Source organism: Panthera onca, chromosome E1 (assembly GCF_046562875.1).
Source record: "Panthera onca isolate mPanOnc1 chromosome E1, mPanOnc1 haplotype 2, whole genome shotgun sequence".
Classification (NCBI taxonomy): Eukaryota; Metazoa; Chordata; class Mammalia; order Carnivora; family Felidae; genus Panthera; species Panthera onca.
This window is the reverse complement of record NC_138352.1, coordinates 44,283,579-44,298,639: the sequence shown is the minus strand read 5'-3', so window position 1 is coordinate 44,298,639 and position 15,061 is coordinate 44,283,579. Positions and strand designations below refer to the sequence as shown.

The following is a 15,061-nucleotide window of genomic DNA, read 5'->3' as shown; positions in this document are numbered from 1 at the left end:
TGGCATTGGATAAAGGCTGGTGGTATTTTTTAACTGGGTTTAATTTTGCTTAGTCAAATTTTGTGTCTTAGATGGAAAAGCACTGAAAATGCAATTGTAGATAAAAGCCTACTTTATAGCAAATATCCATATTTAATAAGTAGAAATAAAGTTATGTGACATACACAGTTGGTCTGGAGATTTGGAAAACTACTATGGGCTTTTCTCTGCCTCTGTCTAGTTGTATGACTGTGGGCAACTCATTGAAGATCTTTAAGTCTCAATTTTCTCATCTCTAAAAAAGGGGGTTGGCAGTTTTAAATTCCACAATTCTAGAGAGTGTAGAGATATATAGTGTCATTTGAAAATACGTTGAAATCCTAACACTGCCAAATGAAATAAAATGAGAGGTAGAAGAACCAAGACACAAATTGCTCTTTTAAAAATAGGATGTAATATTTGGAAAATAAAGCTAAAAAAAAACTAAAAAGAAAAGTTGAGAAAACTCTCAAACAAGATTATCACAGATTTTAACTGTATAATTTAAAAATGCAAGTCCCGGGGCGCCTGGGTGGCTCAGTCGGTTAAGCATCCGACTTCAGCTCAGGTCACGATCTCACGGTCCGTGAGTTCCAGCCCCTCGTCGGGCCCTGGGCTGATGGCTCAGAGCCTGGAGGCTGCTTCGGATTCTGTGTCTCCCTCTCTCTCTGCCCCTCCCCCGTTCATGCTCTGTCTCTCTCTGTCTCAAAAATAAATAAACGTTAAAAAAAATTTTTTTTAAAATAAAATAAAATAAATAAAAATGCAAGTCCCTTTGCTAAATTTTTCTACTATGAAGTGATGGTGCTTGAACAATTGCACAACTGTGTGAAAAAATAGAACCTTGACCCATACCCAACTCAACTCAAAATGGCTTAAACCCTAAATGTCAAACTCAAAACTATCAAAACTCTAGAAGGAAACACATGAGAAAATCTTTGTGACCTTTGATTAGGCAAAGATTTCTTAGATACCATCAAAAGCACAATCAAAAGAGAAAATATTGATAGACTGGACTTAATCAAAATCAAGAACTTCTCTTTGGATGACATAATTAAGAAATTAAAAGACAAGCCATAGATTAGGCCAAAATATTTGCAAAGTATATATCTGATATAGGACTTGAATCCAGAATCTATAGGTAACTCTCAAAACTTAATAATGAGAAAATAAGCAACCCTTCCCTCTCTCACACAAGTTGAGAAAAGATTTGAATCCAAGGTATATGGACTATAACTAAATATGTAAAAAGATGTTCAACATCATTGCCATAGGGATATGTAGATTAAAACCATAAAGGACATACCACTACTCATTATTTGAATGGGTAAAACAAAACAAAACAAAAATACTGTTAATACCAAGTCCTAGCAAGGATGAAGGCAACTGGAATTCTCTAGATGGCTGGTAAAAGTGCAAAATGCTCCAGTCTCCTTGGAAAAACAGTTTTGCAGTTCTTATAAACATACATTTATCATTGGACCAGAAATTCCACTTCTGGGTATATACCCAAGAGAAATGAAAATGGTCATTAAAAAAAAAAAACAAACAACAAACCTGTATGTCAATGTTTATAGTGACTTTATGCATGATCACCAAAAAGTGGAAACCATATAAATATCCCTCAACTAATGAACTTAATAAACAAATTGTGGTATATTTACACAATGGAATACGACTCAATAACCCAAAGAATTGAGTTACTGATATGCATTATAACTATATTCAACTCTAGATGAAACTCAAGGTAATTATGCTGAATGAAAGACCTATATGATTCCATTCATATGACATTTTGGAAGAGGCAAAATACAGAGATAGAAAACAAATCAGTGGTTGCCAGGGCCTAGAGGTGAAGAAAGGGGTTGATCACAAAAGAGCTCAAGGGAATTTGTTAAAATAATGAAGTGTTTTATAACTTTATTATAGCGGTGGTTACAAACCATATGCACTTGTCAAAATTCATAAAACTCACAACTATACACTAAAAAAAAAAAAAAAGATGAGTTTTGCCATTTGGAAATTATCCTTCAACAAACATGACTACTCTCAAAAGACTTATAAACAATGCTTATCACAGATTTTAATGGTAATACTTAAAAGTATAAGCTCCTTTGAGGGGTACCCCACTGGTTCAGTTGGAGGAGTGTGTGACTTGATCTCAGGGTCATGAGTTTGAACTTTGGGTGAGAGATTACTTAAAATAAATAAACTTAAAATAACAAATATAGTCTCCTTTTTTTCCAATGAAAAAATTGTATCATAACAGGGAATCAATAAGGAACATAAAATTAAAATATCAAAATTAAAAGTATCTGCAATATAAAATGTATATGCTTTAAAATAAGTATACTAGGGGTGGCTGGCTACCTCAGTCAGAGGAGCATACAACTCTTGATCTCGGGGTTATGAATTCGAGCCCCACGCTGGGTGTAGAGAGTACTTAAAAATAAAATCTAAAAAAAATAATAATAAAGTAATAGTAAATATATACGGTATTTAAAAGATTGTTTGTAATTTTTTATCTTTTTCAAAACTTTTTGATTTTATGAAATGAAAAAAATTGTTTTTCAAAGAAATACTACCGTTTCATTTTTCTTTCAAATAATATTGATGATGAAATTTCTCGAATAAACCCAGCTTGCCACCTTCAGGCAAGTGAAAGATTTACAGAGACCATGACCAGAGATAGAACATTAAATTTTGTAGATTTCTCAATAATCCATAATCAATCATATTTTGATCACTGTATTATTACTGCCTTTGTGAAATTTTCTCTATCCAGGACATTTCCCTGGCATTTACTGGAATATTCCCAACTTTCAAAGCTCAGTTCAAATGCCACTAACTCCAAGAAGCCTTCCCTGATCACTCTAGCTAGTTTTTCCTCTAAATATTTTATCTCCTTAAATACATGTAATGTCATTGAAGGTAGTGACCATGTCTTACACATATTTTTATGCCTTTGTATGGCTATTAAAAAGGGTACATATAAGGTTCTCTGCTCCTCCCTGTTCAACAGACAGCCGCATCTTCTGGTGCAGTGCCAGCTGAATCCCAAGACACCATGGTGAAGGTCGGAGTCAACGAATTTGGCCATATTGGGCACCTGGTCACCAGGGCTGCTTTTAACTCTGGCAAAGTGGATATTGTCGCCATCGATGACCCCTTCATTGACCTCAACTACATGGTCTACATGTTCCAGTATGATTCCACCCATCGCAACTTCCATGGCACAGTCAAGGCAGAGAACGGGAAACTTGTCATCAATGGAAAGCCCATCACCATCTTCCAGAAGTGAGATCTCGCCAACATCAAATGGGGTGATGCTGGTGCTGAGTATGTTGTGTGGAGTACATTGAGGTATTCAACACCATGGAGAAGGCTCACTTGAAGGGTGGGGCCAAGAGGGTCATCCTCTCTGTCCCTTCTGCTGATGCCCCCATGTTAGTGATGTGCATGAACCATGAGAAGTATGACAACTCCCTCAAGGTTGTCAGCAATGCCTCCTGCACCACCAACTGCCTGGACCCTCTGGCCAAGGTCATCCATGAAAACTTCAGCATCATGGAGGGACTCATGACCACAGTCCATGCCATAACTGCCACCCAGAAGACTGTGGACGGCCCATCTGGGAAGCTGTGGCACGATGGCTTACAGGCTGCCCAGAACATCATCCCTGCTTCTACTGGCACTGCCAAGGCCATGGGCAAGGTCATCCCTGAGCTGAATGGGAAGCTTACTGGCATGGCCTTCTGTGTCCCCACCCCCAATGTGTCTGCCATGGATCTGACTTGCCACCTGGAGAAAGCTGCCAAATACGATGACATCAAGAAGGTGGTGAAGCGGGCACCAGAGGGCCCCCTCAAGGACATCCTGGGCTACACCGAGGACCAAGTCATCTCCTGCGACTTTAACAGTGACACCCACTCTTCCACCTTCTACGCTGGGGCTGGCATTGCTCTCAATGACCACTTTGTCAAGCTCATTTCCTAGAATGACAATGAATTTGGCTACAGCAACCAGTTGGTGGACCTTACGGTCCACATGGCCTCCAAGAGTAAGAGTCCCCTGGACCACCAGCCCCAGCAAGAGGAAGAAGAGAGAGGCTCTCAGCTGCTGGGGAGTCCTTGCCCCAACTTATCCACCAAAACACCTGAGAATCTCCTGACCTCCAGTTTCCATCCCAGACCCCCTGAAGAAGGGGAGGGGCTTGGGGAGCCCTACCTTATCATGTACCATCAATAAAGTATACTGTATCCAGCCAAACAAAACAAAACAAAAAAAGTGTACATATGAGAGTTGTGTATTCTAATATTTATTGAATGAATACATGAATGAATGGATGAATGAATGAATGAATGAATAGGAAGTCAGAGTCATCACTGAGCCTTCATTTGAAAGAGGGTCTATTTTACTAATAGAATAATGGAATTCTACACATTTATTCAAGATTATATGCATATGTATAAAGCATCAATTTTCATTGACAATGATTAGAAGTGTCTCAATCTTTATTAATCTTTTGATTAAATTATAACATTCATGAGTGATTTAATGACTGCATGGTGAGGATCTTTATGATACTAACTCACATCTTAATATCTGGACAACAGAAACATAAGATTAAAAAGAGAAGAAAGTGTGATGGTTTCTTTTACCTTTGAACTGGAAGATGGATACTTCGCTAAGTTCTAGGATATGTCCGTCTATTTTTCCTCCAAATCTCCAAGTTGCTAATATCTTACAGACATGTTAATAGAATACATAACAGTGGCATGGTGGTGCCTGGGTGGCTTATTAGGTTAAGTGTCTGATTTTGGCTCTGGTCATGATCTCATGGTGCGTTCGAGACCCACATTGGGCTTTGCGCTGACAGCTCAGACCCTGCTGACAGCTCAGACCCCAGATGGAGCCTGCTTCGGATTCTGTGTCTCCCTCTCTCTGCCCCTCCCCTGCTTGCACTGTCTCTCTCTCTCTCAAAAATAAATTTAAAAACATTAAAAAAACCCACAACCCGCCCCCCCCCCCAAAGAAACTGATATGGTGTCGATCACATCACTCATAGAAAAATTCCCAACTGTTTCTATCTAGTTCTACCTGGTTTAGGAGTGAGGTTCTTCTTCATGCTTCCACTCCCTCCAGAATGTACAAGCTCCCCTCCCTCTCTTTCAGGGCTACATATCCAAGACTGCTAAATGACAAACGTCATAGGTTTTGGTTTTTTAAAGGAGGAGGGGTCCACATGTGAGGATGGTTCATCTTCTTGAATTCCTTCTATTAGAACTTTCAAGCCTATTTCTCTTGCCCACTTTGAGGGCTCTAATGCCTTCTAGTGCTCCTTATTTTTCATTACATTCTTCCTTCTTTCTTCCCTATTTCTAGGCCCAGTCCTATCAGTCCTGAGAGAGAAAATAACCAGTTCTTCATGTACAGGAGGCTCTAGTCTTGGCCCTCAGGTCAGCAATGTCCTTGAATCTTTGTTTCTACTCGGGTGAGGGCTGAAAAGGAAGAAAGGCCCTTGGTTTACAAGTAGGATAAAAATAGAGAAGGAAAATACAGAGAAACAATCAGATTCATATCTTGGGATACAAATCTGCTACAAATGCAGATTTATGACACTTACCCTGACTAAAAGTTTGTTCTGTCTCTTCCAATCCTGCATCTTTTCTCAAAATGTGAACTTGCTTTTTCTCCTTCATCAGTACCTCTCTTCATCAGTTTCAGCTCTCGAAACACACTTTCTAACTGTTCCCCGATGATTTCATTGACCACATCTTTTTAAAATCATCATATATACACTGTAGCAGTGGCATCTTTTTCTGGCTATCCTTTTCTTTCCCTTTCATTTACCTTGCTTGATTCTAACCAAACATCTCCAAACGCATTATGTATGTTTTCAATTGACTCTCTAATTCTCTTTTCACCCACTTACAATCTGCCTTCTCTCTGCCTCTCTTTACCAAGACAACCATTGTTTTGGTCAAATTTATGAATTAAAAAAAATCCATTTATTTGACACCATTGCTCACTATCTTTCCCTGACTTCCTGTTTTGATTAACTTTCTACATCTCACCACTTGTCTGGTGTTTGTAAATTTTTGGGTTTTTTTGCATTAATTTCTTTGATAATTTTTCTTTCTGCTCCAGTTCTTTCTTTCTTTCTTTCTTTCTTTCTTTCTTTCTTTCTTTCTTTTTTTTAACATTCATTATTGAGAGACAGAGAGACACAGAGCATGAGCAGGGGAGGGGCAGAGGGGGGGAAACACAGAATATGAATTAGGCTCCAGGCTCCGAGCTGTCAGCACAGAGCCCGAACTCACAGACTGCGAGATCATGACCTGAGCCGGTCTGTCACTCAACCAACTGAGCCACCCAGGCACGCCTCCAGTTATTTCTTCTACATTGTAACATTGATTCTGTATTCTCCTATCTTTCCTGGAGATGATTTTAAAATTCTATTCCATTGTTGTACATCTCTAATATTGAGGTTTCTTCCTGTCTTTTGGATGGTCAGATACAAATTTCTTGGATTCAAGAACATTTTGAAAGACTGCGTATGAGATAATAGCAGCAGGGTGCAATTTATACTCCTCACATTTCTTTAAATATAACTTATTTCAGGTTTTTCTTGTGACCCAAAGGTAACAGGAAGTAGATTCAATGTTGTTTGCAATACTAACCTTTCTTCTTAGATTCAACCCATGTATTTTCTATTTTTATTGTCTATTTGTATCTTGTTTGCCATTGAAATTTGTAAACTAACTCGTTGGGAAATAATTGTTCTTTTAATTTGGAGTAGCCTGGAGCATATGGCTATTAATGGTAACATGTTTTAAATGTCCTTGATTTTAAAATCAATAATGTTAAACAACATTTGAGTTTTTCACTTTTACTTTTCCTTATTCTTGGTTTGCAGGGGTTTTTCCTGGATACTCTCATTAGGTGATTCTCAATCAAGAATGGAGTCATTCCATAATAGTTAACTTGCAAACATTGAAAGAAAATATATTAGGCACCAAGATTTAGATAATTTAGAGAATTCCATCTCCCATCACTGTATAGTGGTTATTAATGTGGCAAATCTTGGTCCTATTACCTCTTTGTTTTATTGTCTTCAGCAAGTGTGTGAGCCTTGATTCTCTCATGTGAAAATTAGGTATAACAATAACCTACTTCTCTTTTTGTGGGGAATAAATGAAAAAATTTATATTAAATGCTTGACTAGTAAGTGCCCAATAAGTGGTAACTATCATTGGTCTGAAATGATTCTGTTCACTTTTTTATGAAGTGACTTTGATAGTATAGTGCCATATACTAAAATACCATGCCCTGTTATTCACCAGTACTTTGTGCTACAAATGTATTTTTTGCTTTGTTTTCTGACTTGTAAATATTTTGAATTTCTAAGAGAATCTAGAAGGTTGGGAGATTCCTTTAATGGATGAGAGAAATCTGACATATTCTCCTATTGCTAGGTTTATTCCTGTAGCACCCAGGTTTTAGAGCTATAGAGCTGTTAGCTGGATTTCATTTGGTACCATTCAAAATCCAATAAGTTTGCATTTTAGGAGATGTTAATCAGTCCCACCTAAAAGCAGTTGGTACATTTTTATGAGCACAGAAAAATCTTGGGGTCCAATGACATCGTTTGAAGCCTGATCAGATAGGAGCATAGTGGCCTTTAATTAATGGTGAAGGGACAACTTTGAGTTGTCTTGTTTGGCAGGAAGTGTTGGTTAATTCTAACAGTAAGAATAGTTGAAAAGCCCAGGAAACAATCTTCTTCCAGCATTGATTTTGTTACAATTGATACTACTTACAAAATTGGAAGATTCTATAATAAGATTCCCCCCCCCCCCACACACAAAGTACCTTTTCTGAAAAAGTCGCCCCACCTCTGTTGTGTATTTGTTTATCCTTTCAAGTATTGTGGTTTCCAAGAAATCCATATCCATTAAGTGAGCTTAAATCCTCTGAAAATCAATAATTCATTCATCCATCCAGAAAATTAAACAAATATTGATGGCTTATTTTGAATTACTTTGCTGGGCCGAAATGTACTGTGGTTTTCTAAAGTTCCTGCTTTTGTGTCTAGTTGTGAGAAAGAGGAAGAAAATAAATTGAAATGCAGGGTCCTATGAAGGAAATGCATAGCGTGTGGGCCGTAGGTTTTGGACACTACAGAACTCGAAGTTCAGCTCTGCAACGCAGTAGTTCTGAAATGAACAGGTGATTACAGACTGAGCAAGGTGAGAATGTGTCCTGGAAACGCTGCACTCTAGAAAGGTTCCAGTTCTGGCAAAGGGTCACATCACAATAGGTGTGTGCAAGCAGAACAGGGTTACACTGACCGCAGTAGCTTAGTAAAGGGATTATCACCTGGCTCTTCTGCGCACAAGTGGGAGAGGGCCCTTCTGGACCTTGGGGCGGCATCAAGGCCCAAGGCGAAGCACACACCCGAGGATGGAGGGAAACCCTCGGGGGTAGGCCCCCGGTTGGGGGCCCGGCCAGGTCGCGGGTGTGGGGAAGCTTTCCGGCGGCAGGGCGCCACGTCACCTAACAGCTCCCCCTCCCCTCGCTCCAAGTCGCACGCGCGGAAGTAAACACCTCGACGTCATCAGGGCGCGTCTTCGCCTTTCCCCTCCCATCTCCCCAGATCGGTGGACGTGCTCACCTCCGCTCCGGGCCAGGTCTATGTCCCGGTTTCCCGCCGTCGCGGGCAGGGCGCCGAGGCGGCAGGAGGAGGGTGAGCGGTCAATAGACCTTCAGGAAGAGCGGCCTTCGGCTGTTTCCATCGCTGATAGAGGTGCGGTCCGCGGGACGCTGCGGAGGCCAGCGGGAGTTTCGGCATGGGGGCTTTTGGGGGGATAAAAGTACGCCTTTGGCGAGCAGAGAAAAGTGGAGAGGAGGCTGCAGCGTTCTTCTCGCCGTCCAAGCCGGAGGCGAACTTTGCCTCCAGTGAGCACTTTGGTTTTGAGGGGGGCGGTCCCAGATCCAAGTTGGGTGAAAACCCTGCTGGGGGACAAAAAAGTGAACCCCAATGCCTAGACGCGTTCTGCTCTTAAACAGGCTCTTAAAGCCTTTGTTCTCTACCCATCCAGCCCCCCCCACCCCCCGCCCCGCTCGTCGGGCCGCCAGCCTGCCTTTGGGTATGGTATGAAGGGAGCCAGTTTCCAGGAGCCAGTTTCCATGGTTACCCACCACTTGGCCTTCTGGGATATCAGTCACTCTGAACAGGGACCTAACTTGAACCATGAATCAGAAGCAAACACAGGTGGCTTTTTAAAATTCAGCCGAGAGTTTCCTGCAGTGTTCTAGTTTTTGGTCTATTGTTTAATAAAATTGGGCTTTGTGCTTCTGTATGGGTATGCTCGCATATACATTGCCTTGTGCTAGGCCTACTTTGTCAAGTACTCTGAGTCGTGCATTAGCAAATGCTCACGTTGTTAGATTTTACTAAAAAGTTGTTATGGGCTTGTAAACCCTTACATACCAATTTGACAAAGGTGACTTACCTGAGAAGTCATGGATCGATCCATTCCAGCCCCAAAATTCTGTTGTCTTTCTCTATTCAGTTCTCGGAAATTGAGTTAGAGATATCTTTACAGGCCTTTTAATTGCACAATTGTTTTTCTGTTATTACAGAAGAGAAAGGATGCACATCACAGGAGGGAGGAACTACTCCAACTTTTCCTATTCAAAAACAAAGAAAAAAGCTTATTCAAGCTGTGAGGGACAATTCATTCCTTATTGTTACTGGAAATACAGGAAGTGGTAAAACCACTCAACTCCCAAAATATCTATATGAAGCAGGTAATTTTATTCTGGGATAATATTGGGAGTATTTAAAAAATAACCTCTTGGGACACCTGGGTGGCTCAGTTGGTTAAGCCTCTGACTCTTGATTTTGGGTGAAGTCATGATCTCACAGTTGTGGGATGGAGCCCCTAGTCCAGGTCTGCTGAGAGCGTGGAGCCTGCTTGGGATTCTCTCTCTCCCCCTCTCTCTGCCCCTTCCCCTCTCGTGTGCGAGTGTGTGCTCTCTCTCTAAATAAATAAATAAACTTAAAAAAAATCCTCTTAAAAGCTAATAGGACTCTGTATTGCACAAATACCCACCATTTGTTTTACAGTCCCGATTCTTCTATTGACACACCCTCCCTACATCTTTCCTGCTTTTTTATGGTGTTATTTCACATTCAGGAGTTAATTCAGATGATGTTTTTTCCATTTTTAATTGTCATAATAATCTCAAATAAAATTATAGGTAGATAATGATTCTCTGCTATAGAATGAGGTTGTCTTGCAGTTAACCACTGGGTATTGAAATAATTTTCAGGAGGAAGGGATATAGTGATATCTGTTGCTGACATTAGTATTTCTTGGTTCCTTCTCCAGAGGGTTATCAGGTAAATATTTATTCCCTGATTTCATAACACCAAGCCAACTAACAAATTTCCTACCCTTAAAGTGTCTTTAACTTCAGTATGGTAAAACTTCCTATCATAAGGTTGGTATAGAGCAAAATTATATTGGATGTTATTCATATAAAAGATGAAAATTTCTTCTCTGATATTAACTTATTCTAATCCATTAAATCTGATGTGCCATTTTTTAAAACATGGAATGTCTTGTTTTTGCATACTATTTTTGCAGTAGTATAGTTTTGCATCCTATTAATAAAGAAAAAAAGCATCAATTGTAAGATGCATCTCTCAGAAATACTAAAATGGTAAAAATATGAAAGGTGGTATGTTTAAACTTCTGTGGCAAAAGTAAATCTAGGAATTCTGTGGAATTTATGAGATTCCTAGGGATTAAAAATTTTAGACTTATTCTTTAGTGTAAATCATTAGACTGAAATTGGAAAAAGCTAATTAAAATATGTATATTTTGAATATGTATTTTTATTTTTTTATTACTAAAATTTCCATGGTACATTGGGTAAAACGGTATGTTGTTAATTTGCAGGGTTTTCTTTTGGAAACATTTGAACAGTTTGTGTTGATTGGTCAGAAACAATTAAGCTCTAATTGGAAGCAGTTGTTAACAGTTTTGTGTTTTTTACCTCTGTTTTTGATAGGGTTTTCACAACATGGTATGATTGGGGTGACTCAGCCACGAAAAGTAGCTGCTATATCAGTTGCTCAGAGGGTTGCTGAAGAAATGAAATGCACTTTGGGATCCAAAGTAGGGTACCAAGTTCGTTTTGATGATTGCAGCTCTAAGGTACAAAAGTTTTATTGCTATAAGTCCTGTAAACTTATATATAGACAGATTGGAGAAAGTTATGAAAGAGTTTAACTTCAAATTTGCATTTGTATTTTATTTTATTTATTTTTTAAAGTTTTTATTTTTAAGTAATCTCTACACCCAATATGGGGCTTGCATTATCTTACCACTTTTCCCCTTGGATCTCACAACCCTGAGATCCAAGAATTGCATGCTCTTCTGATTGAGCCAGCCCCTGCATTTATAATTTTAAGAAACAAAGCCTCAGATTAGAATTAATTTTGTTTGTGCACCTGGGTGGCTCAGTCAGTTAAGCATCTGACTCTCAATTTTGGCTCAGGTCGTGATCTCATGGTTTGTGGGTTTTGAGCCCCATTTTGGGCTCCGCAGTGATAGCTTAGAGCCTGCTTGGGATTCTCTTTCTCCCTCTCTCTCTCTCTCTGCCTCTGCCCTGCTCACAGTCTCACTCTCTCAAAAATAAACTTAAAAAAAAAAGAATTTTTGTTGCCCATTGTTAATGATTTGTTGCCCATTGTGAATGAAATAGCTTTCCTATTTTCTCCCTTCTCAGTTAGTTTATAAGTGACATGTTTATTTTTTTAAGGATTCTCTTATTTTTTAGCTGTAAGAACCCTTGATATATAACTTATATTTGCATTCTCTAAAACAATTTTTATAGTATTAAAATATACATAATGTAAAATTTACCATTTTAATAATTTTTAGGTGTACAGTTCATTGGCATGAAATACATTCACAATCTTGTGTATCCATCACCACTCTTTATTTTCAGAACTTTTTTATCATCTCAAACAGACACTATATCTACTAAACATTAGCCCCTCCATCCCCCCTCCCCCCTCTTACTTACTTCAACAAAAGTAACACTCTATTGTGCCACATTTGCTTCTCATAAATAGTTAAGTTTTTAAACCTGATACTGAATGCTCACCAGTCAGGAAAACCAATATGTCTCCAGCCATTTCATTCAAATGGATATTCAAATGGATATCCATGGTCCATTAAGTAAGACTCTTAAGTAAGAGTGTTACTTTTGTTGAAGCTTGTGGTAACTTCTATTCTACTTTCCATCTCTATGAATTTGCCTTTACTAAGTACCAATTATAAGTTGAATCATATACTATTTGGTCCTTTGTGTCTGGATTGTTTCATTTATCATAATATTTTCAAGCTTCATCCATGTTGTATATTTGTATCGCTAAAGTCAATGGAAAATGGACAACTTAGAAAAGTCAGTAAGCAAGTATTTATCGAGTATCTTCTGTATTCATGGTACCAACAAGTTTAAAATTGTTTTCTTTTTAGTAGTTAATGGTCACAATTTATATTCCCTCAGGATTTTTTAAATCTTGTATCAGATACAAAACAATCCCTATTCGAATATGGTTCTTAATAGGAATGGCCATCATTTATGGCACACAGTGACTCCCCAAAATACTGTCTTTGCCTTCCTAGTGATCACTCCTGGGGAATTTTCTTTCTTTTGTCTTCCCTTGTTTTATGTTTATATTGCTGTTAACTCGTAGCCTTTGGTTCTTATTCTCACCTTGTTTTAATGCTAGTCGGCTTACATAGTTTTTAAAATAAGAGAGTAGTGAGGGAAGAAGAGAGTGAGAAGAAATTGTGCACCTATTTCGTCTACCTTTTCTCCTGAGTCCTCTAAAACAGTGGCTGAGACGGAGATGGATCGCATTTCATTGCTGCTTCCTACAGCTTGCTCATGTGAAGGCATTGCATTATCTTACCACTTTCCCCTGACTACTTTATATCTCTGTATTGGTCACTTTTGTTGCTTTATCCTAGAATATCAACCTTAGTTCCTTATCTCTGTCCCTGTGTAGGTCACATGTTTTATAATTTAGCATCCTTGTTGTTAGGCTATTTTATGTACTTTTTATTTAGTCAGATTAGTTAGAATACCTAATTTCTGTACATTTGGGGGAAATTTTAGTCTGTAAAGTAGGGGTGAATTTCTGTAACACTGTATATGTAAGTTGATATACTCTGCTGTTTGAACATTAGGAAACTGCAATCAAATATATGACTGATGGATGTTTACTGAAACATATTCTGGGAGATCCAAATCTTACCAAGTTCAGCGTCATCATTTTAGATGAAGCCCATGAGAGAACTCTAACTACAGTGAGTATTTTAATATAATGGTTATTTATTAGTTTATTTCTTTGGGGTAACTTTTACCTTGTAGAGAATTGTCTGGTCTTACTTACATTTTAATCTGTTGAAATAGGAGTTCTTTGGTTAGGAAAGCAAAATATTTAAAATAAGTTGGTTTTTAGGTATACTTGTGACTTATTAGAAATTTACTTTTTTTCAGGACATCTTATTTGGCTTATTAAAGAAATTATTTCAGGAGAAGTCTCCTAACAGGAAAGAGCATTTGAAGGTTGTGGTGATGTCAGCAACTATGGAATTAGCCAAGCTCTCTGCATTCTTTGGAAATTGTCCAATATTTGATATACCTGGAAGGCTTTATCCAGTCAGAGAAAAATTCTGCAATTTGATTGGCCCACGAGATAGAGAAAATACTGCATATATCCAAGCGGTAGTACTTGACATCCTTTTTATGCCTTTTTTTTATATTCTGATTCCAATTGATTAAGTAGTTTAGTAATTCATTTGTTCCCTTTTATTTTAATGGCAGCCCTCATAGTTCCTTGCACTTTTGAGAACCAAATTTAATTTTTCTGTGGAACAAGGGGAAATGATTGGGAGTGGGGTACTCTATTTCCACTGTATTATATTATAGCATATTATGCTTGTGTTTCTTGCTTTAGATTGTGAAAGTGACCATGGATATCCATTTGAATGAAATGGCTGGAGACATATTGGTTTTCCTGACTGGTGAGCATCAGTATCAGGTTTAAAAACTTAACTATTTATGAGAAGCAAATGTGGCACAATAGAGTGTTACTTTTGTTGGGAAATCTGGGCTCATATTTAACTCATATTGCCTTTTTATGATTTATCTGAATAGTTGTAGATGTCATGCCTTATATAAGAAATATAATTCTATACTGCCATGAAAACTGCCAGTCTCATTAGTAAACATACATAAAATACACTGACCTTTTGGTAAAAAGATATTAAATGGTAAAGTATTAATATTTTTCTTAGTCTGCCTTATATAGAGGTGTGACCACACTAAACAGTCCTGGATCTGAATGATTAATTCCATTATTTCAAAAGACATCCTACCAGCTCCTTTCTTCTTTGAGTGGTGGGATGGTACTGTGTGATAGCAGTACATGAGGTGTTAAATCCATGTCTCATAGGCCTTTTTTGGAAGTCAAAAATAGATTAGTTAAATCCTAAACTAGTGTGATTCTTCAATTAGCAGCATCCTACTAACAGAAATGAGTCATTTCATCGCTCTCCTCCTACTCTGCCTTGTACTGTCAGAAGTGAGACATTGTAAAAATTGCTGCCTTTTTCAGATTACTTTAAGTATTTTGAAATACACCTAAATGCAGTATCTCTTGGACTAGATACTCCTATATTAATGATTAACTTTACTGAGTCTTTCTCAAATACTGTGTTAACAAGATGAAAGTCTTGAAGATTATAAACATTTTTATTCCTGTAGAGGTTTAAATTGCTTGGGAACTGGTGTTCAGTTTTTAATTTTATTATTGAGATTTGGTACAGTTTATTTGTTCATCTCCTTTAGATCAAATGAGATTTAAAATAACTATTATGCAAAACTAATTTTAATCTAGAAGGCTTTTTCCCCCCCCATTCTTAAATAATATTTGCTGTTCATTTGCTAA

At 38.1% G+C, this 15,061-nt stretch overlaps 1 protein-coding gene, 1 long non-coding RNA gene and 1 pseudogene across 3 annotated transcripts in view; 2 read left to right on the top strand and 1 right to left on the bottom strand.

The window, feature by feature from the left end:
• Positions 1-4,165, top strand: part of LOC132688556 (glyceraldehyde-3-phosphate dehydrogenase-like) — a 138,860-nt pseudogene extending 134,695 nt beyond the window's left edge. The window contains exon 2 of the transcript XR_014136076.1: positions 3,095-4,165. The product of XR_014136076.1 is annotated as a glyceraldehyde-3-phosphate dehydrogenase-like (transcript). The remainder of the gene's footprint in view (positions 1-3,094) is intronic.
• The window catches only part of LOC132688569 (uncharacterized), a 66,358-nt gene extending 57,564 nt beyond the window's left edge, over positions 1-8,794 (bottom strand). Inside the window, exon 1 of the long non-coding RNA XR_013552025.2 lies at positions 8,696-8,794. This is a non-coding gene — a long non-coding RNA (uncharacterized LOC132688569). The remainder of the gene's footprint in view (positions 1-8,695) is intronic.
• The window catches only part of DHX40 (DEAH-box helicase 40), a 47,175-nt gene continuing 40,665 nt past the window's right edge, over positions 8,552-15,061 (top strand). Inside the window, exons 1-6 of the mRNA XM_060647750.3 lie at positions 8,552-8,827; positions 9,667-9,834; positions 11,104-11,249; positions 13,296-13,415; positions 13,609-13,836; positions 14,069-14,135. Of these exons, the coding sequence (XP_060503733.1) occupies positions 8,716-8,827; positions 9,667-9,834; positions 11,104-11,249; positions 13,296-13,415; positions 13,609-13,836; positions 14,069-14,135 (841 nt within the window). The 5' untranslated portion in view covers positions 8,552-8,715. The remainder of the gene's footprint in view (positions 8,828-9,666; positions 9,835-11,103; positions 11,250-13,295; positions 13,416-13,608; positions 13,837-14,068; positions 14,136-15,061) is intronic.